This window comes from Hypanus sabinus, chromosome 2, assembly GCF_030144855.1.
Source record: "Hypanus sabinus isolate sHypSab1 chromosome 2, sHypSab1.hap1, whole genome shotgun sequence".
NCBI lineage: Eukaryota > Metazoa > Chordata > Chondrichthyes > Myliobatiformes > Dasyatidae > Hypanus > Hypanus sabinus.
The window spans coordinates 57,201,978-57,223,349 of NC_082707.1; the positions used below are offsets into that span (position 1 = coordinate 57,201,978).

The window sequence follows — 21,372 nt, forward strand, 5'->3', positions numbered from 1 at the left end:
ACACTCACACAGACTGAGCTGTGCACAAATACATAGATGGAAATCATTCAAGTGTCACCTTGAATTGAAAGAGCTACGAATTGGCCATACATTAGAGAACATACACAGTTGATCCTGACAGGGCTCCATTGAAAATCAGGCTTGTAGAACACAAGAATACATTTTAAAAAACAGGAATAGACCAATACCTGGCCTCCTCAAGCCTGACTGACTCCTCAATATAATCAGTGATATCAGCCCCAAATCCATCTAATCTTCAGCATCAGTTGCTCACAGCTCTCAATTCCCAATCTTTCAAAAACTTACCTAGCTCCACTTTAAATATTGCCAATTATTTAACCTCAAGAGCATCCTGCTACTGACAATTCACAAGCTGTATTCCCTCCATTTTAAATGACTATCCCATTATCTTGTAAATACAATTTGGGATTCACCCACTAGCTGAAACAGCTCATCGTTTAACTTGCCATGAGCCCTTAGAATTTTGTGTGTTGAATAAGACTTTCCTTCAAAACTTGTGACAGGACAACCCTCTCATCCCAGGAATTAACCCAATGAATCTTTCTTTTTGACACCACCAATGCTAGAATATCCTTTCTTAAACAAGGGTAACAAAACTGCTTATATTACCTTCAGATGTGGCCTCAGCCAACACCAGGTACAACAGTACCAATACTTGCGTATTTCTAAACTCCAACCCCGTCCACCTTGGAATAAAAATCACTAAGCCAAGTGCTCAACTATTTTGCTGCATTTACATGCTAACAATCTTCTGCAGAAGAACACCTAGATCCCCTTGCAGTTCACTCATTTGCAATCTCTATCTATGCCGATTCCTCATGCAGAAAGTATATTACCTCAGACATTCCTCACATTAAACTCCAATTGCCAAGGTTTGCCCAGTAATTTAATCTACAGTATTTACGCCCTGTTGTTGAGACCAGATATCCTCATCACAGCATGGCCTCTCATCTGTTTTTGTATCATTGACAAACTTGGGTATCTGTCATTGGGCCTCCTCCTCCAGGTTGGAGCAACACCCAAAATGCTGGAGGAACTCGGCAGGTCAGGCAGTAAAAATGGAGGGAAATAGACAGTTGATGTTTTAGGCTGAGATCCTAAATCAGGACAAGAATAGAAGGGAACAGAAGCCAGAACAGGAAGGTGGGTGGAGTTGGGAGCTACAAGCTGGCAGGTGATTGGTGCGACCAATTGAGGGGGAAGATTGGTGGGTGGGGTTGATGTGAGAAGTCAGGAGGTGGTATGTGGAAAAGCTGAGGAGCTTAAGGAGAAGAAAACTGATATGAAGGACCATGGAATAGAGGGGGAAACAAGAGAGAGGTAATGGGCAGGGGAGAAGAGAGATACCAGCACTGATCTTCAGGGCACTGCAGAAATCACCACCCTCTAACCTGAAAAATATCCACTTATTGTGTTTCTCTGCCAGAAAATCATCATTTTTCCGGGGAAATCCTGGCAACACCGAACTGATAAACAGCTCATTTAGAGTGAAGATAAAGTGATCTGATGTTTTTCAAGGAAGATGTGAGCACTATCTATTAAAGGAAAACGGCTTGATGTCTAGCCAAGTGAGCGTTCAGCAAAAATAGGATTAAAGAATATCCATGACGAAATCACCTTTCAACAATAGCTTATTTCAAATAGTAACTTGAGAATGACAACCCAAATTTCGAGAGAACAAAGGCTAAACTGTCAGAGTTTGGCACTGTTATCATGTGAAGCTTGTACGTGTGTTGGAATCTGAACGCTGTTGGCAGCGGTTCACCAGTAAGCAACAAGCTGAGCTCCTCTACTGGAATCCTCATGGAAATTTGGATAAAATGCCCTTCATTCATACTTTTTAAAAATAGCTGGAGAATCTGGGGCAGGTCCAAGGAGGCACGGTGAATACTCTCCCTTTGAATTAAACTGACACGAAGAGCTCCAAGAATCTCAGGTAAGAGTCTACTAATCTATCTGAATGTGTTTAGGATAACAGAATAAAAATACTGTTTTAAATAATTTCAAGCAGTAAAATATCCAATAAGCTTTTTCATTTGTTTTTTTTAAACTGGAAGTACTTTAGTGTTTTTATTTGAATGTTATCTTCCTGTGACAATATTGGTTCCCTCCAGATGTTATTGCTTCCTCCAAAAGACAGAAGTGTAGTTGGTATGGTAATTGTGTGAACTGTTCACAGTCAATAGGTCAATCTTTTGCAGGTGGTAAGAATTAAGAATCAGATTGTTGGAGAGGTGGGTGGTCTGAGTGGGTGTGTAGTTGATCAAAACTGGGTGTGAATAGAAAAGATCTACTGTATGTAGTATTTGTATTAGTACAAATGTGTGCTTGTTAATTGGCCCTTTCCAGTTTTATTCTAAAAAATTGGGAAGATTTAAATCAGCTCTTCTCAACTTCAGATCTGTACTGATTGAAAATGTAAAGACAAGACACCGATGCACCAGTTATAGATATGTTGCTAATACTATTGACAACATCCTCAAAGTTACTGAAACAAGCTACCTGAAGTATTTCAGTTTGCCAATTGATTTTTAAATTATAGCAAATACCTGAAACACATGAAAACACCCACATAAGTTGCATTTTTTTTAAAGTTCTCACATGTAATCTGAATATAGAACTTGAAATATGCTGTTCTAAATTAGATCACTAAAAAGATAATTACACTTACTGGTGAGGAAGATATTTCTCTTATTTGTTCAAGAGCTTCTGACAGGCAATCTTCGATTTCAGTATCATCCAAAGAGAACAGATCTCCAGCTCGAGATAGATCCCTCTGACCCAGCACCACACTTAAAAGCTGATGCATGCTGGACTTGTTCAGTTCAGTGTAGAAACTCCATCAAGAGTAGTAAACTTCTTCAGAGTTTAAGAATAATGACCAAATGTTAAAGTCATTCGGTGTTCATATCTGTAAAAATTATATTCCGTTCTCTCACCTCTTACCTAAAATATAAGAATTCAAGAGTAAGGAATTTGTTTTAAAGTACAAACCATCATGGATATGAATATAAATATTTGGAATGGATGTAAATAACATTTCAAATTATAACATTTATGACAATATAGCCAAAATGCAGACTGCAAATTTCACTAACAGTGACAAAAAAATAGATTTTCTATTTTATAGATGCTGCCTATGAAATAAACACTGGACACAATAAAAAACCTTCCCTAGCCTTATTTGAATAGTGCTGTTGGATCATTCACTCACACAAATAGACAATCAGAATCTTGGTTTAATGTCCATTGGTTCAAATGCTCAACTTTGCTTCCAATTCCAAACAAATGAAATGGCACAAAGCTGATGTGGAAGTAATTTCTGCTGAATGACTCTGCTGAAACTTCAAAAAGTTTCTTAAAAAGGTTTGAAGGTTGCAATGTTACTTTTGTGCTCTGGACATCAGCGCACAAAGCTCACTCACTTTAGCTCAACACCAAAATAACATACAAATTGCTTGGCCAGTCTGTCACTTGAAATCGAATCAGTCCAAATAGATCTCCACATCATTACGTCTTACGCAGCCCTCTATTTTTGATAGCACCTGCTGCCTGAAGACTCCAGCTAGACTGATCTTTACTAGGGAGTTCAAAAATTATTTTCTTAATCACCAAAGTTTAAAAAAAAATGTAAGTGTCACTCTGAGAAATCTATTTATAAAATACAGGCTGCAGTGAAATATGATGAACTGCACTTTAAGGAGCTTAGTGATAAGCAAGCGAGCGATAAAGTGAGAAACAAGTGGACAACTAGTTCAGGGGCATTTGACAATTTCATAACAAAACAACTGTATTATCCTGAAATGAAACTGGTCTGAAAATGAATACACCTTTGGATAACAAACAGGAACAAATACGTGAATAGACATAGCTGCTGTTTCTGAGAAGGGAAACAAAAGATAAGAGTCATGATCAAGCCTTATTCCAAAGAAAGGGCAGGATTACATTTGGAATGACTGCAGGACACAAGACGCCTTCTGCTTTCCCTACTTGAGATGAGCTCTGCAACTAAATAAAAGAGCAAGACGATCAAAAGTTAAATATGATTTATGCAATGCAACTACTCCATAAAACAAAACTTCTCTTTTTTATCCAAGCTTATTTAAGACCACCTCATACTTTCAGCCTGTAACAATGACTAATATTATATTAACACTTAAGTTAACATTTAACATATCATCATATTGTGGCATTATTTCAAAGCAAGGAAGATCTATTTTTTCTTTTTTTTAAAACTTTTTTTATTGCATTTTTAAATGGTTTTTTTGACAGCACTCTGAATTTATCACTCACCTACTGAATTACAGTCCATCCCTGGGTTACAAACACCTGACCCATGGGTGGCTCTGCCCTACATACCAACGAGCTCCCACAATATTAGAACCTAGAAGAGTACAGCACATGAACATTGTTGTGCCCAACTGATTTCGTAATCAAATGCCCAGATTGACAATCCCTTCTGACTACAGAATGTCCATAACTTTACATTTCCAGCACATTCTGTGCCCATCTCAGAGCCTCTTAAATGCCTCTATCATATTTGCCTCCAACACTACCCCAGATAGCGCATTCCAGATGTCCACCACTCTCTGTGTAAAACAAAACTTACCCCACACATCTCCTTTGAGCTTAACTTTTTCCATCTTAAATGTAAGCCCTCTAGTTTTAACCCTGGGAAAAGACACTGACTGTCTACTCTATCTATATCTCTCATAATCTTATAAACCTCTATTAGATCTCCCCTCAGCTTCCACTGTTCCAGGAAAAAAACACCCTAACTTGATCTACCTTCTTATAGCATTTGCCCTCTAATTCAAGCAGCATCCCGGTAAACGTCTTCTGCACACTTTCCAAAGCTTTGACATTCTCCCTAAGATGGTGTGACCGGACTATGCAATACTCCAGATGTGGCCAAACTGCAACATACTGTACTTTTCCGACTCAAAACTCAGTTCCTTGACTAATAAAGGGAAGCATGCTATTTGCTTTCTTAACCACCTTGTCAACTGCGTAGCCACTCTCAAGGAGTTAAGAAATTGAACCCCCGCAATCCCTCTGCTTATCAGCACTGCTAAGAATCTCACCATTAAGAGAATGCTGTCTTCTAAAGTGTAAATCTTCACATTTTGCCGAGTTAAACTCCATTGGCCATTTCTCTGCCCATATCAGCAAATGATCTATATGTCGCTATATTCTTTGCCAGTTTTCTATACTAGACACATTTCTAATCTTCACATCATATGCAAGCTTACTAACTCACCCATCTACTGGATGTTCTTATCCATGTCAAACATATATCACAAACAGCAGAGGTCCCAGTACAGAACTCTGCAGAAGACCACCAGTCACAGACCTCTGACTGGAATAAGTACCATTGACTACTGCCCTCTGCCATCTATAGGCAAACCAATTCTGAATCCAAAATGGACAATTCACCAAGCATCTCATGCATCTTAAGGTTCTGGTTGAGCCTTCCATGATGACTGTCAAAAGCCTTAGTAAAATCCATGTATACATCATCAACAGCTCTACCTTTATCAATTACCTTTCAAAAAGCTCAATCAAATTAGTAAGGCACGAGTTGCCCCACACAAGGCTATGCTAATTGTCCCCATCCGGTCAAAGTTTTCCAAATCCTCTTAAATCCTATCCCGAAAAGTCCTCACCAATGTCTTCCCTACCATCAAAATGGACTCACAGGTCTTTCATTTCTAGGATTATCACATTTCTCTTCTTTAATAACAGAACAACATTACAGGTTCAGATTCAGTTTATTGTCATTTAGAAAGCACAAATGCAATGCAGTTAAAAAATGAGACAACGTTCCTCCAGAATGATATCACAAAAGCATATGACAAAACAGACTACACTAGAAAATCCACATAACGTTTGGCAATCCCCAATCCAGAGTCTGGAGAGGCTGCTGCATATTAATATTGTGCTACCATGTTAGCGCGTTCCCCGGAAAGGAGCTCCAAATCCACCAGACAAACAAGAGCAAAAACCAAAGCTACAAGACCTGCACAAAACCACATAGTTACAACAGTGCAAACAATAGCATAATTGATAAAAAAAAACAGACCATGGGCACAGTAAAAATAGTCCAAAGATGTTAAAGGACTATAAGTTCAAAAGAAATCACCACACAGTTTCCACAAGTCCCCAGGGTCCCAACAGACTCGTCATCCCACGCTGGCGGCAGAAGGGAGCACCCCTGCTATGGACTTCCAAGGCGCCGCCCGACTCAGCCTTGCAGACACAGCACACAATGAAAGCTCCGTCGAACCCAGCCTTGCAGCACACACCGAAAGCGACCTGACCGCAGCGGACTTCGAGTCCGTTGAACCTCCGAGCCGACGACCATCCCCTCCAGCACGGTTTCTCCGAGCACCATCCTCTGCCGAGCATATTAAGACGGCCCCGCCAACGGCCATCGGCAACGCGACCCTGAGGACTGTTCTTCCCAGCAGAGTCCCGGACCTCACAACAGCAGCAGCAACGAAGAAAGTCTTCCTGGAGATCTCCTGATGTTCCTCCGTGCTCCCACATCTGTTTTCAATCGATTATGATTGCGCACGGCACCCCACTTCACAAATGACAGATAATCAGCTCCGGAGTGGCCGCTGCAAGCTGCGTCGCGCCGCCAACTTGGAAAATTATCTGCTTACCAGTCCACTGGGACCTCACCAGTGGCTACAAAGGACAAAAAGATCTTGGTCAAGGCCCCAAAATTCTCATCTCTGACCTCTCTCAACAACCAGGGATACATCACATCACATGCCAGGGACTTATCCACTTTAATATTATTTAAGAGATACCACACTAATTTGCCCTTTATCTTGAAATGCCTTAGCAAATTAACCACGCTCAACACCAATCTCCCTATCCTTCTCCTTGGTGCAAAGTACTCATTTAGGGCCTCATCCATATCCTCCGCCTCCAAGCACACATTGCCTCCTTTATCCTTGTGTGGTCAAAAACATGGAGCCAGGAATAACGTATCTAAGTTTTGTTTTTACTTTAAGCCAGTGTTACGTACTCGTGACACATGACAGTGGTGCCCTTGTCATGTGACTGGGGTTGAAGCTGTACTGGACTTGAGGTGATGGTCTTGTGATGGTGGAATGACATCATTTTCCCGCCAGTAGAGATCATGTGACGGGTTTTTTTTACAGGTTATAAAAGGTAGACCCCACCCTGTGAGGAGGGGCAGTTCGTGGCTGGATTTGCCAAGTTGACTTCATGCCACTGCGTGTTTGAAGTGATGACGCAGTTTAGTTGAAGGGTGAAGTTTTTATTTAATGCCTAAAGTTTAAAAGGTTAATGCCAACAGGTTCTTTATGATTCTGTTAGTTCGAGGGAATTAGAGGAGAGTGAAGATTCAAGGTTGGAAGTAAAGATCGAGGAGAATCGCTTTCTACGGTGAAACGGGGGCGACCTTTGTTTGATCCTTATTTGGAAGGATTTTGTTGACTATCTTCGTGTTAATCCCTAGGTTTACCTAGAAAGGATTGAAGGTAGTGGAGAAGGAAAGGTCAGTGCCTTTAAGCCGTTCTGTTTCGTAAATTCTTCGTGGGAATTTCGACGTCGGGAATCGAAGCAAGCGACGTGAAAGAGAACTTAAATCGTCCTGTAAAGTCTCTCCTTTTAAATGGACTGTGAGCATATCGAACTTTTGGCAATATCACTTTAAAGAACTGTTTTGGAATATCACTTTAAAGAACTGTTTTGGAATATCACTTTACGAACTGTTTGAACAGCCGCTCAGCAGCTGTTTCCGGTTACGGTAGTGTTTGTTTACTTTTGGGGGGTTTGTTTTCTGTGTTTAATAAACGTGTTGTTTGTTATAAGAAACCCTTGTCGAACTCATATATTTATTGTTGCCTGAATACGTAACACCAGGAGCACACGTATCATGTGGTAGCGTCATGACATACTCACTTCACGTATTTTGACATTTAACCCATAATGAATTATTTAAGCAAATGAAGAATGCATATTCAAACAATATATTTACAATATTACTCACTGAAATATTGAACACACAAAGTTGTTATTGTGGGTGTCTTCAACTTCCCAAGTATAGATTGGGATGAAGGTTTTTCAATGAGGCAGAATCTGGTGCACCCAGGAGGATTTCTTAAATCCTCCAACAAGAGCACGGTCTGTACTGGCTAACAAGCCTAGCCACACAAATATTAAACACTCCCTGGATATCCTCTTGCACTTGATGTACATATAGAATGCTTTGGGATTCTCTTTAATTCAATTTGCCAATGCCCAATCACAGTCCTTCCTGGTTTTCCTAATTACCTTGGATTCTTTTCTGTCTTTGTGACCTCAAGGCTGATTGATTTTAGCTTTCTAACCCTTACATACGCTTCCTTTTTCTTTTTGACTTAACTCACCACCTCTATCAACATCCAAGGTTCCCTGACCTTATCCTTCCTTTTTATTGGAACATATGTGTTGTACTCCATGCAGTTGGTCATTATACACTGTCCACATGTCAAATATGAACTTCCCCAATAACAGGGATTCCCAATTAACTGCCCCTCGTTCCTACCCAACCCTCATAATTTCCCCTGCTCCAATTTAATTCTCTCCCACAAAGTACATACTGATCCTTACCTACAGCTATCTTAAAACTTAAAAAAATTGTGGTCACTGTTCACTAACTGTTCTGCTCTGAGAAGCCAGTTACCTGGCCAGGCTTGTTAGCCAGTACAGACCCTCCTCTTGTTGGAGGATTTAAGAAATCCTCCTGAGTGCACCAGATTCTGCCTCATTGAAAAACCTTCATCCCAATCTATACTTGGGAAGTTGAAGACACCCACAATAACAACTTTGTTGTTTTCACATCTTACAAATCTGTCTGAACATCTGGACACAGCCCCTGCTGACTGCTCCTGTGGCTCCTCCCACAGACCCCTGTATAAAGGCGATTGGAGGCACTGCTCCTCCCTCAGTCTCCACGATGCTGTGTGGTGGTCTTTTGCTGCTAATAAAAGCCTATCGTCTGCCTCCCGTCTCCGAGAGTTATTGATGGTGCATCAATTTTATTAGCTGCAATTTTAAAACATGGAGAGCATTTTACAACCAGGTAAATTGGACATTGATCCTCAAGCTCCGGAAGCAGCCATTGCCTTTGAACTCTGGCTTGCATGCTTCCAATCGTACCTGGAAGAGATTCCCTTGACCGAGCCTGCTATCATGTAGAGATTTCTCCTCTCCAGGGTCAGTCCGTGGGTATACTCTCTCATCAGAGACCTACCGACCTACCAAGGGGCACTGGATGCCCTCAAAAGCCAGTACCTGCGGCCGGTGAACACCATCTATGCAAGACATCGCTTAGCGACGGCGTGGCAGCCGTGGGCCGGAGAGTCGAGTGCGGAGCTTGTCCGGGCCCTACAGACACTCGTGCGGGCCTGCGACTGCAGGGGACTGATGGCGGAACAGCATGCGGAGCTCCTGGTACGAGACGCCTTCATTAGGGGGATCAGGTCAGTGTATGTGCGCCAGCGGCTGCTGGAAAACGCCGATCTTACCTTACAGTCGGCGATCGAGCTGGCCGACACGCTGGAGGCTGCTCTGCACAACGCTGACGCTGTCCAGCTGCATGATCTCCTGCCAGTCCCATGGACGCTGCAGACCCCGCCACCCACCAGCGAATCGACCTCGGCTGCTGCCAGTCGCGAGCCCGTGAACTCCCCGCAACCCTCCAGCGAATCGATCACAGCCGCTGCCACTCGTGAGTCCATGAACTCCCCGCAACACTCCGGCGAATCGACCATGGCCGCTGCCAGTCGCGAGTCCGTGAACTCCCCGCAACCCTCCGGCGAATCGACCACGGCCGCTGCCACTCGCGAGTCCGTGAACTCCCCGCAACCCTCCGGCGAATCGACCACGGCCACTGCCACTCGCGAGTCCGTGAACTCCCCGCAACCTTCCGGTGAATCGACCATGGCCGCTGCCAGTCATGAGTCTGTGATCTCCTCGCAACCCTCTGGCGAATTGACCACAGCCGCTGCCAGTTGCGAGTCCGTGAACTCCCCGCAACCCGCCAGCGCATCGACCATGGCCGCTGCCAGTCGTGAGTCTGTGATCTCCTCACAACCCTCCGGCGAATCGACCATGGCCGCTGCCAGTCGTGAGTCTGTGATCTCCTCGCAACCCTCCGGCGAATCGACCAGGCCGCTGCCACTCACGAGTCCGTGAACTCCCCGCAACCTTCCGGTGAATCGACCACGGCCGCTGCCACTCGCGAGTCCATAAACTCCCCGCAACCCTCTGGCGAATCGACCACAGCCGCTGCCACTCGCGAGTCCGTGAACTCCCCGCAACCCTCTGGCGAATCGACCACAGCCGCTGCCACTCGCGAGTCTGTGAACTCCCCGCCACCCGCCAGCGAATCGACCATGGCCGCTGCCACTCATGAGTCCATGAACTCCCCGCAACCCTCCAGCGAATCGACCACAGCTGCTGCCACTCGTGAGTCTGTGAACTCCCTGCAACCTTCCGGTGAATCGACCACAGCCGCTGCCACTCGCGAGTCCGTGAACTCCCCGCAACCCTCCGGCGAATCGACCACGGCCGCTGCCAGTCGCGAGTCCGTGAACTCCCCGCAACCCTCCGGCGAATCGACCACAGCTGCTGCCACTCGTGAGTCTGTGAACTCCCCGCAACCCTCCGGCGAATCGACCACGGCCGCTGCCACTCGCGAGTCCGTGAAGTCCACGCAACCCTCCGGCGAATCGACCACGGCCGCTGCCAGTCGCGAGTCCGTGAACTCCCCGCAACCCTCCGGCGAATCGACCACAGCCGCTGCCAGTTGCAAGTCCGCGCTGTGTTACTTCTGCGGACTTGAAAAGCACCCCCGAAAACGCTGCCCAACCCGAGAAGCTACCTGCTCCAGCTGCAGAAAGAAGGGCCACTTCGCCAAGGCCTGTAAATCTAAACCACGAGCAGGGTCAAGCAACGCCGCGTGCAAGGCATGGGGGTTGCCATCTTGGTCGCCGCCATCTTGCCTGCCCGCCTCGTGCGAGGCATGGAGGCGGCCATCTTGGTCCCCGCCATCTTGCCTGCCCACCTCGTGTGAGGCATGGGGGCGGCCATCTTTGTCGGCGCCACCTCGCCCCGCCTCCGACCCACAGGTGCTTACCGGGCACCAAGACGGCGGTTCAACTCTGGCCTCCGTAACCCTCGACCAAAGCGCCCCACACCAAGGTCAATGATGGACATCCTGGTGAAGGGGCACAGGACTAGCTGCCTGTTTGACACGGGCAGCACTGAGAGTTTTATTCACCCGGACACGGTGCAACGCTGTGGACTCGTAACACAGCCGGTAAGCCAGAGGGTCACCCTGGCTTCTGGGTCGCATTCCAGACATCTGGGTGGGTTGTGTAGCGACATTGGTGGTGCAGGGCACAGAATATCGGGACTTTGTGTTACTGGTCATGCCTCAACTGTGTGCCCCTGTACTATTGGGGATTGACTTCCAGAGCCACCTGAAAAGTGTGACAATGGAGTATGACGGGCCCCTCCCACCAATCACTGTCAGAAATCCTCAGTTTTGTGGGGTGTTGTCAGATACCCCGCTACTGACCACACACACACACTGACCCGCACATCCAACCCAGTACCATGCCAACAGCTGCACTACAGACACCACTTGCAGCCTCTCCACCCTCAAGATCCCTCCCCCACCCCGCTGTTCGCCAACCTGACCCCCAACTGTAAACCTGTGGCAACTAAAAGCAGGAGGTACAGCGCGGGGGACAGGGCCTTCATTCAGTCGGAGGTGCAGCGGCTGCTCAGGGAGGGGATCATTGAGCCAAGCTCAAGTCCTTGGAGGGCCCATGTGGTTGTTGTTTGGACCGGGCAGAAAAATAGGATGGGTGTGCCCCACAGACCCCTGTATAAAGGTGATTGGAGGCACTGCTCCTCCCTCAGTCTCCAGGATGCTGTGTGGTGGTTTCTTGCAGCTAATAAAAGCCTATCGTCTGCCTCCCGTCTCCGAGAGTTATTGATGGTGCATCAGTTGGGGAGGGACTCCGCATTAATCCCATTAGAGTGACTGCATCTATCTTCTATTGTTCCATCCTTGCAGATTCAGTGGCTGAGCCTCCATGACATCCCCTTTGAATGCAGCCGTGATATTGTCCCTGAATAACAGCACTGTTCTCCCCCCACCCATTACCTCCTTTTCTATCTATATGTAGCTCTCCTGGCTTGCTGCTCACGATCGTCCAGGGGAATCAGCTTTCGACCCCGCCAAACAAGGTATTCAAGTTTGGGTGGATGCTGTGTAATGTACCTCAGTACAAACCCTCTACACAAAATATCAGACAGTACTCAATGTGCAATTAAATGATTTACACTTTATAACTCGTACTTTGCTAGTGGTTAGTAGAGAAACAGAATATAAAAGAAAAATGCACCACTTTTATTAAATAGTTTGTGCACAAAAATCATTGGAGCTCACGCCTCAGGTATTCCTCCATAAATGGCCTCTGCCGAAATGTCACCGACCTCTGGACCCTCAAATTCCCGTATACTCCGTCCAGTGATCACTGAGCACTCTCCACACTCATCCTTCCTCTTCACTCTCCTTGACCGAAAGCCCACGAAAAACCCCGCTCCCAGACGTACAAGAAAGAGTAACATTTCTCCCATTGGTTAGCCACCCGTTGTCAGTAGTTATCGCTGCTACAGAAAAACCATTACCTCAGCAGTTCACACTACCGAGAAACCATTACATTCTCCCCCCACCAAATTCAGTCATGCTCTCATGACGTTGAGATAATTCCTGCAAAATACAAAGCCCAATCCAGTTGCAGAAAGCAGTGGCATAGCTCCCCAAAACAGTAGAAATCATGCCGTTCCCCAGGCACTAAATAGGCCAACCTATTCCTAATTCTCTGAGGCATCCGTAACTCCTCATCTAGCTCTTCCGGCTCAGACGCTACTGGCCATACTTCGGGTCTGCCTGGCGGAACCTCCTTCGATCTATCACTCAAAACTCCTGCAACTCGGAGCCCTCTGTTTCGTTCCAGGCCCAGCCTCCTCTCCTTCAGGATCCTGCTGTATCCCAGACTGCTCAGCAATAGCCCCACTCACCTCACCTCAGTGGGAGGGCTAGGAGTCTCGTCCTCAATCAATGGGAGTTAACGAAAGGCAGCATGTCCCACACATCCAGATCATCCTCCTCCGAATCAGTATCCCTCTCATGGGCGAGGCCATTGTCCCTGTGCCGAAGAAGTCTTCAGTGTCCTGACTAAATTACTACCGTCCCGTTGCACTCACATCCATCATCATGAAGTGTTTCGAGAGGTTCGTCATGAGGCATATCAAGACCCTGCTGCCCCCCTCACTGGACCCCCTGCAGTTTGCGTACCATCCCAACCGCTCAACAGATGATGCCATTGCCACCACCCTCCACCTGGCCCTAACCCACCTGGACAAAAAAGACACATACGTTCGGATGCTGTTCATAGACTTCAGTTCAGCATTCAACACAATCGTCCCTCAGAAACTGACTGGAAAGCTGAGCCTAATGGGCCAGAACACGTCCCTCTGCGGCTGGATCCTGGACTTCCTGACTGGGAGATCTCAGTCAGTCTGGATCGGAAGCAGCATCTCCAACACCATCACACTGAACACGCGGGCTCCCCAGGGTTGCGCGCTCAGTCCACCACTGTTCACTCTGCTGACCCACGACTGTGCTGCAACACACAGCTCGAACCATATCATCAAGCTCGCCGATGACACGACCATGGTGGGTCTCATCAGCAAGAACGATGAGTCAGCTTACAGAGAGGGGGTGCAGCGGCTAACGGACTGGTGCAGAGCCAACAACTTGTCTCTGATTGTTAACAAAACAAAAGAGATGGTTGTTGACTTCAGGAGTGCACAGAGCGACCTCTCCCCGCTGAACATCGCCGGCTCTTCGGTAGATCCAAAGTGAAACCAGAAAAGACCCCACACTGTCTCAGGTCTACACGGCAACCCAAAATGGCAGGAATGTGCAGCAGATATTCCAGTTCCCCCATTTTTATGGGAGAAACTTGCCCCTGACAGAGATTGAGAGCTGCTGTATCATCCAAGCTGAGCTCTGAAGTGCTGGAGGAGCTACATGCTGGTCATCTAGGCATAGTTAATATGAAAGCATTGACTCAAAGCCTTGTCTGGTGGCCTGGGGTAGATCAGTGGATCGAGCAGCTTGCCATGCACTGTTTGGGATGCCAACACATTCAGAAATGACCAAGAGCAGTGCTTCTCCATCCCTGGGAATGGTCTGCGCTGCCCTGGCAGAGGGGTCATGTGGATTTTACCGGACCACTCATGGGCATCAAGTTCTTGGTAGCGGTGGATGCAGCTACAAAGTGGCCAGAACTGTTCCCGATAGTCTCCACCACAGCCTCGCACACTGTAGATGTGCTGAGAAGCCTCTTCTCTACAACTGTTGTTCCAGAACACTTTATTCAGTGACAATAGACCAGAGTTGTTTGCAGAACTGTTTCAGTCATTCCCGAAAATGAATGGGGTGAGACATATTACATCTGCACCAAAGCACCCAGCTACGATGGTCTGGTGGAAAGGTTTGTCCAGTCTAAAGAATGCAGTGTGAGCAACCTCAGCAGAAATCACTGCACAGAATCAGAAGTTTGTCAATCCATATCACAATGCAGCACACTCCACGACCAGCAACTCAACAGTAATGAGTTGTCTCTTGTGCTCACGCTTGGATCTCCAATCTCTGGAGCAGTATGCAAAACAAACCGCTGAGACAAACTGAAGGCAACTCATGTAAGCAGGCTCGCTGTTTCACTCTTGGACAAGCAGTCCAGGCAAGGGATGACATGATGATCAAAAGTGGTACTTGGAAAGCTTAAGGACAGAACTGGACTATTCTCCTCCGTATAGGAGATTGCATCCGATATCATCTGAAGATGACATATCAATTAGTTCATGAGAGTAGTGTTAATTGTTAAAGAAAAGTGTTCAGAGCTGTCAGAACCACTTACTGCAGTCCAAGAGTCAACTTCTACAACTAGCACAGAGAAGGCTCCAGAACCTGAGGTTGTTTTACAACCACAAGTCTCACCTGTCAACCACAGTGAGCCCCCTTATCAGGAAAGATGTTAACACACAAGACTAAGAAATTCTCCATAGCAATTAAATCCTTAGGCCATAATGGGATAATTTACTATAATATACATGTATTAATAGTGGGCTCTTCTGAACTGAGGTCCTGGCATTTGTTGGAGCCACTCTCCCAGTCCAGGCGTCTCATTCCCAAGTGCTCCTATCACCATTGGGAGTACTCTGGCTTTAAACTTGCACATCCTTTCTGTCTGCTCTTTCAAGCCTTGGTATTTCCCCAACTTCTTTCATTTCTTTGTTACTGCCATTTGGGATTGCCACATCTATTACTATTGCACAGCACGGCAGTAATTTGAAGTATTGCACTGTACAGCTATCACAAAAAAAATTGCATAACATTTGAGTCATAATAAACCTGATTCTGATATGGGTCTCTATTGTGGGCTGAGAGTAGGAAGGGAGCAGGGAGAGGAGAATCATAGCAGGGAAAAAGGAGAGAGGGAAGGGAATGGGCAGCACCAGAGAAACATTCTGTGATGATCAATAAACCAATTGTTTGGAATCAAGTGACCATGCCTGGCGTCTTAAGGTTAGGTGGGTCTGCACCTGTGCCACCCCCTGCCCTGGCACTCCTCTGCTACCTATCCCACACCCCTCCCTTGGCGCTCCACCCTCACCATTCCCAACATCCTCTGCTCTCACCATATTTACACACTGCTTCATATTGACAAATACAGTACTGTGCAAAAGTCTTGGGCACTCTCTACCTATACATGAGCCTAAATATTGAGTTGCAGTTTATAGCTAAACAGGGAGGGGTGCAATGTATTTAATATCTCAGTAATATTTGAGCAATATGGTATATATATATAGTTTGACTAAGCATCCATTGTTTATATGATTCATTATGGGTTATATGTAGGAAGTACGTAAATGGCTTAAGTCATTACAGCAGCATGTCATATGTGAATGCCTCACGACAAAAAAGGAAAGAAAAAGAAAAACTAAGTAGATAAATATCCCAGCTCCTGTGTTTTATTTCAATTAGTTTCTGGAGTTACGAAACATAACAGGACCCACAGAGGCATAAGGACCCTTAGCAAAAGTTTATTCACCAAAGGTTGTCTTGAAAAATTCAAATTGCAATGCATGAAGCACCCTCTGGTTCACTAATGGAGCCTTGCTGAGACATGCCACTTATTGTGACCACAACTCCAACCCCAAAACTATGTCAGAGTGCCTGACATTAACAAAGTGATGGCTGCTGTCAAATTCTGTATGTTGAGCCCGTTCAAAGCGAGAGAAATACTGTACGCCAATTTAACAACTGACATTGCACAAACCAGCTCAGAGGCAGACAGTTCCAAGCTGAGTGAGCCTATAACTGACTGGTTATATGATTCTCCGTGGCATTGTCTGAACCTTCTTTGTCCTGTGCCAACAGGGGACCAGGATCCACCCTTCGCAAGTCGTCACTTTTATTGTCATTTCGACCATAACTACTGGTACTGTACAGAGTACCATGCAAGACTGAGATTTCAGAGCAAAGTAAAGCATTTGGAACCTGAAGCTTATTCACACAGCATACAAATCCAGCCTCCAATAGTGTCCGTACTTCCATCTACTATGACAGAACAAAACCACTGTTGAATTAAAACAGACTTTCTGCTGCCTGGACTGCCCTTGAATGCTCACTAGAGGGAGTCTTGTCGCGCTCGCTGGATGACAAAAAGTTGCATGACCTCACTTCTCAATAGCTGAGCAGTGAGCAGTATTGTTTAGCCTGTGATTAACCAATCTTACAGTCATACCAATGAACATAACCTTCAATGCTCTTCTATTAATTGCTCACAAAGTACCTTCCATTTTGTTGATCCAGCACAGGGTCTGCCCAGCCATACTGCAAAAATTAAAGCAAAGCAAGCCCTGGCAACTTTAGACCAGAGAATACAAACAAAAATCCAAATGTCATCTCATCACCCTGTAATTTCCACATCCCTTTATCTACGACACAACTTGTCCGGATGTAAAACTACTGAACAACTGTGGATAAGACTGCAGATGTCCCTGCAGGATGACACCTAGTAGGCTTAACTTCAGACTGAACAGCCCCACCTTAGCCGTTAGCCCGATTGGCTGAAAGGCAGCAACAAGGTCACTGACAGAGGGGTAATGCTGGGATCGGAGATGACAGCACATTGTTGTACCACTGCTACTCCAACACCCTGGTGTGAAGCTGCAGCGAACTGAATTACTGGTTGGTTGACTACTCTGACCTCCTCCAAAGCCGCTCTAAACACACCTCCACGACAACAGCCATCCAATATTCTGATGAGAGCTGAGGCATCAGCCACAAAATGCTGCTTCCCCCACAGTGGAGGTCTCCACTGCTTCATGCTGGAAAGGATGGGCTCCAACTAAGTGCTCTATTCCCAGCTGTTGCTGGACTCCACCAGGCTCCTGCACTTGACAATGGACTTTCTGGAAGCTCTGTTGGTGCAGCGACCAATCTACTGGGCATAACCATCAGTCTTCTCTTGCTGGGTACATTATCAAATCTCTCATTGTAGATTTAGCAGTGGGACTATAGAATACTACAGCACAGTACAGGTCCTTTGGTACCAACTCTTTAAACTTTTGCTCCTTCATAGCCCTCCATTGTTCTGTCATCCATGTGCCTATCTTAAGGGTTTCTTAAATGCCACTAAAGTAAATTTTATTATCTCAAAGTACATATTTGTCACCATATACAACCCTGAGATTAAATTTTATTGTGGGCATACTCAGTAAATCTATAGAATGGTAACTATAACAGGATCAAAGATCAACCAGAGTGCAGAAGATGACAAACCGTGCAAAAGCAAATATAAATAGTAATAAATATTGAGAACGTGTGATAATGAGGTAAAGAGTCCTTAAAGTGAGATTATTGGTCGTAAGAACATTACAGTGATGGTCAATTGGGTGCAGTTATCCCCTCTTATTCAAAAGCTGATGGGAAGAAAGTGTTTTCTAACCCAATGGTGCAATTCCTAAGGCTCTTGAACTTTCTACCTGATGGCAACAGTGAGAAGAGGGCATGGCCTGGGTGTTGGGGGGTGGGGAACACTGATGATGGACACTGCTTTCTTGTGACAGCATTTCATGAAGATGTGCTCAATAACTGGGAAGGGTTTATCCGTGATGCATTGGGTTGAATCCACCCTTTTTGTAGGAATTTCCGTTCAAAGGCATCAGTGTTTCCGTAGCCGGCCATGATCCAGTCAATATACTCCTCACTACGATCCATTAGGTTTGTCCAAGTTTACAATGTCATGCTGAATCTCTACAGGATACTAAGGAAGTAGAAGTGCTGCCATGCTTTCTGCGCAATTGCAGTTACATACTGGGTCCAGGACAGGTCCTCTGAAATTGTAACACCCAGGTACTTAAAGCTGCTAACCCTCTCTGCCTCGAATCCTCCCATGTCGACTGGCTCATGGGCTCTGGTTTCCATCTCCTGAAGTCAATCATCAGATCCTTTGTCTTGCTGACATTGAATAAGAAGTTGTTGTGCCACCGCTCAGCCAGGATTTCAATCTCCCTCCTATATGCTGATCCGTCACCACCTTTCATTCGGCCTACAACAGGCATGTTTGTCCATTGTTAACCTTGTGCCCATTTTCCAGTGCTGTTCATTTTGCTCATTGTTACAGCATTTTTAAAGTAACTGCAAGATAAACAATCTAATATTTTCACCATAGTGCTATATTGAATATTAATAATATTTTAAGCTACATAGCTTGTACTAAAAGTAGATTTCAAGCTATTTCCAACCCATGAAGATCATTTTGTTTTGGTGAGAACAGACCCAAAATGTCTATAAAGTAAATGAAGAGAGCAAGTTATTGAATGTAGTGACTGAATCTGAAAGTACGCCTCTAAGCTGTTAAAAGTTCTGGTAGAAAAGCTTGGGCCAATGAACTTCTTTGACAATTACAATTGCCCTAACCAGTTAGTTATAGTACAAGTATTAAAGAAACTCAAGTAGTTATACATTATAGTGCTCTTTTCCAAGTGCTTTGAATTTTACTGATACCTTATTACAAGTGACCTTGACCCTCATAATCATTTACAATACTTAGAATGAAAAGCCTAACTGTTGTCAATATTAAAGCTGATTAGCTTTTAAGTAAAAAGCAAGGCATTGCTTAAATTGAAGCCTAGGAATGGCATGGTACAGCATTGAGCAGTGAACAGGACAATAGACAATAGGTGCAGGAGTAGGCCATTCGGCCCTTCAAGCCAGCACCGCCATTCACTGTGATCATTCACATCCAGTATCCTGTTCCTGCCTTCTCCCCATATCCTCGACTCCGCTATCTTTAATAGCTGTATCGACATGGTGAGACTCCGGCAACAAGTTTACTAAGAGAAGAAAGAGGAAGGCCAGCTAAGGCACATTGAAGTAACCAGGCCTAAAGAAAACAAGTTCATGGATGGAAATTTATACAGTAGATGCAATGAAACATGGCAGAATCAAATCATACTGGAAAGTAATACACACAACATGCTGGATGAACGCAGCAGATCAGGCAGCATCTATGGCAATGAATAACCTATCGACATTTTGGGCGAAGACCCTTCTTCAGGACACCCCTAATACAAGTAGAGTAAGGCAAGTATGTTGAGAGTGGAGACAGGCTCAAGCTCAGCTTGGGCTGAGATGTGTGATTAAGACTGCAGGCAACATAGTTTACTTTCAGACTCTTGCCAGAGAAACAAACGAAGATGGTGGCTAGGGTGCATAACTTATGATATTCAGTGAAATTGATCTTTGTAATGTTTAATTTGAAGAAGTTTCTATTTATCTATTATGGAATGTCAATTCTGAGAGAGTCAAGTGTTATTGGTAAGGTGAAATCATCCAAAGAGGCTGGTATCCAATTCCACTTACAGACAAGGAAATGGACAGCATTACCAAGAGAAAACAAGAGGGCAAGAAATAAGCCGGGCCAAGTTTGGATCTTCAAAGATAATGCACAAGAGTTCTGGCTAACGTCTCGCTGGCCATTACTGATGGAACCAGAGAAGTATGTTGCCACCCTGGAGAAAGACTGCTGTCAGAGTCTTGCCAACTATCTCATGTGCTGCTGAATGGTACAGGAACAAGGTAGACTAGATTACCCATGTTACAATTCCATGTCATTGGTGGCTTTTTAATCAAAGCTCTTTTGGCATTATAGCAGGAGTATAAATCCATTATACTACAGCACACTTGGCGTAAACTACACAGTGTCTCAGTGGAGTTTGACATAAAATCACCATGACACTTGATACTGCTTTCACTGAATACTCGGTAGCTCACTAGCTCTTCTTTATAACTTAACCTCGAATTGCTGCTTTTAACAGTTTATAAACTTAAATCTTTCGGACTTTTGGTTCTTCAATGTCCACTGTTTACTCCTCCGAAAGTATATTCCATGTTTTTCTGTGATTTATATTGCTTTCAAGCTCCCTATTCTTTGACTTCATCACCAAGAATCCACTCCTATTTTGAATACTGCGATATTAACAGCCAGATTTCTTGTTTTAGAACAAAGCTCTTCTCATCTTAAGCTGTTACTTAAAACTCACTTCTAAATAAGCGTTGGGTCACCTTGCTACAGAAATACAGTTGTCACTAACTTAAACAATTAAATATACAAGCAAAAAGCAAACATAAAAAAGTAAAATCAAATAAGAGAACAAATTAAACTACATGCAAAGGTGTTTTACTGAAAAACCAAGTTGAGAACGTAACCACTATAACAATACGAAAAACAGCTTGAAATGATGTTAAATACAAATGCAATAAGATTTTTTGATTATTTTTTTCTTTTAAAAGAGTATATATTACTCATTGTTACTTTCATTACCTCTATTCAGTATATCAATTATTTCTATCTAATGGTTAGTACTCTTGGCAAAAACAAGCCTTCTCTTTCAAAAATTAATAGTGAAAAGTATGACACAAGCAAGCAGCACAAACCCAGAGGTCTACAGTGACTACCACTAATTTTTAACTCAGTCCTCAGTTTCCAGGTTCCTTTCTGTGATTTATAGGATTGTTTACTGTTATGATAAACTCAAATTCATGACGATCTTTCTTTTGTCAGTTCTATGGAAACAAAAATAATGCACATTTTGGCTGTGAAGTTCAAAATAGAGCAGAATGTAAGGAAGCCATATCTAAGCAGTACAAACAGATCGCCTTCTAAGCAGTTG

General features: G+C 44.6%; 1 protein-coding gene across 8 annotated transcripts in view; it reads right to left on the bottom strand.

Annotated features, from left to right (window-relative positions):
* veph1 (ventricular zone expressed PH domain-containing 1) overlaps nucleotides 1-21,372 on the bottom strand; it is a 238,005-nt gene that overhangs the window by 207,133 nt on the left and 9,500 nt on the right. For all 8 annotated transcript variants that reach the window (XR_009507288.1, XM_059946577.1, XM_059946567.1 and 5 more), the window contains exon 2: nucleotides 2,693-2,967. Coding sequence is in view for 7 of the 8 variants with exons in the window: in XM_059946577.1 (XP_059802560.1) it covers nucleotides 2,693-2,830 (138 nt within the window). In the remaining variant the exon portion in view is untranslated. The remainder of the gene's footprint in view (nucleotides 1-2,692; nucleotides 2,968-21,372) is intronic.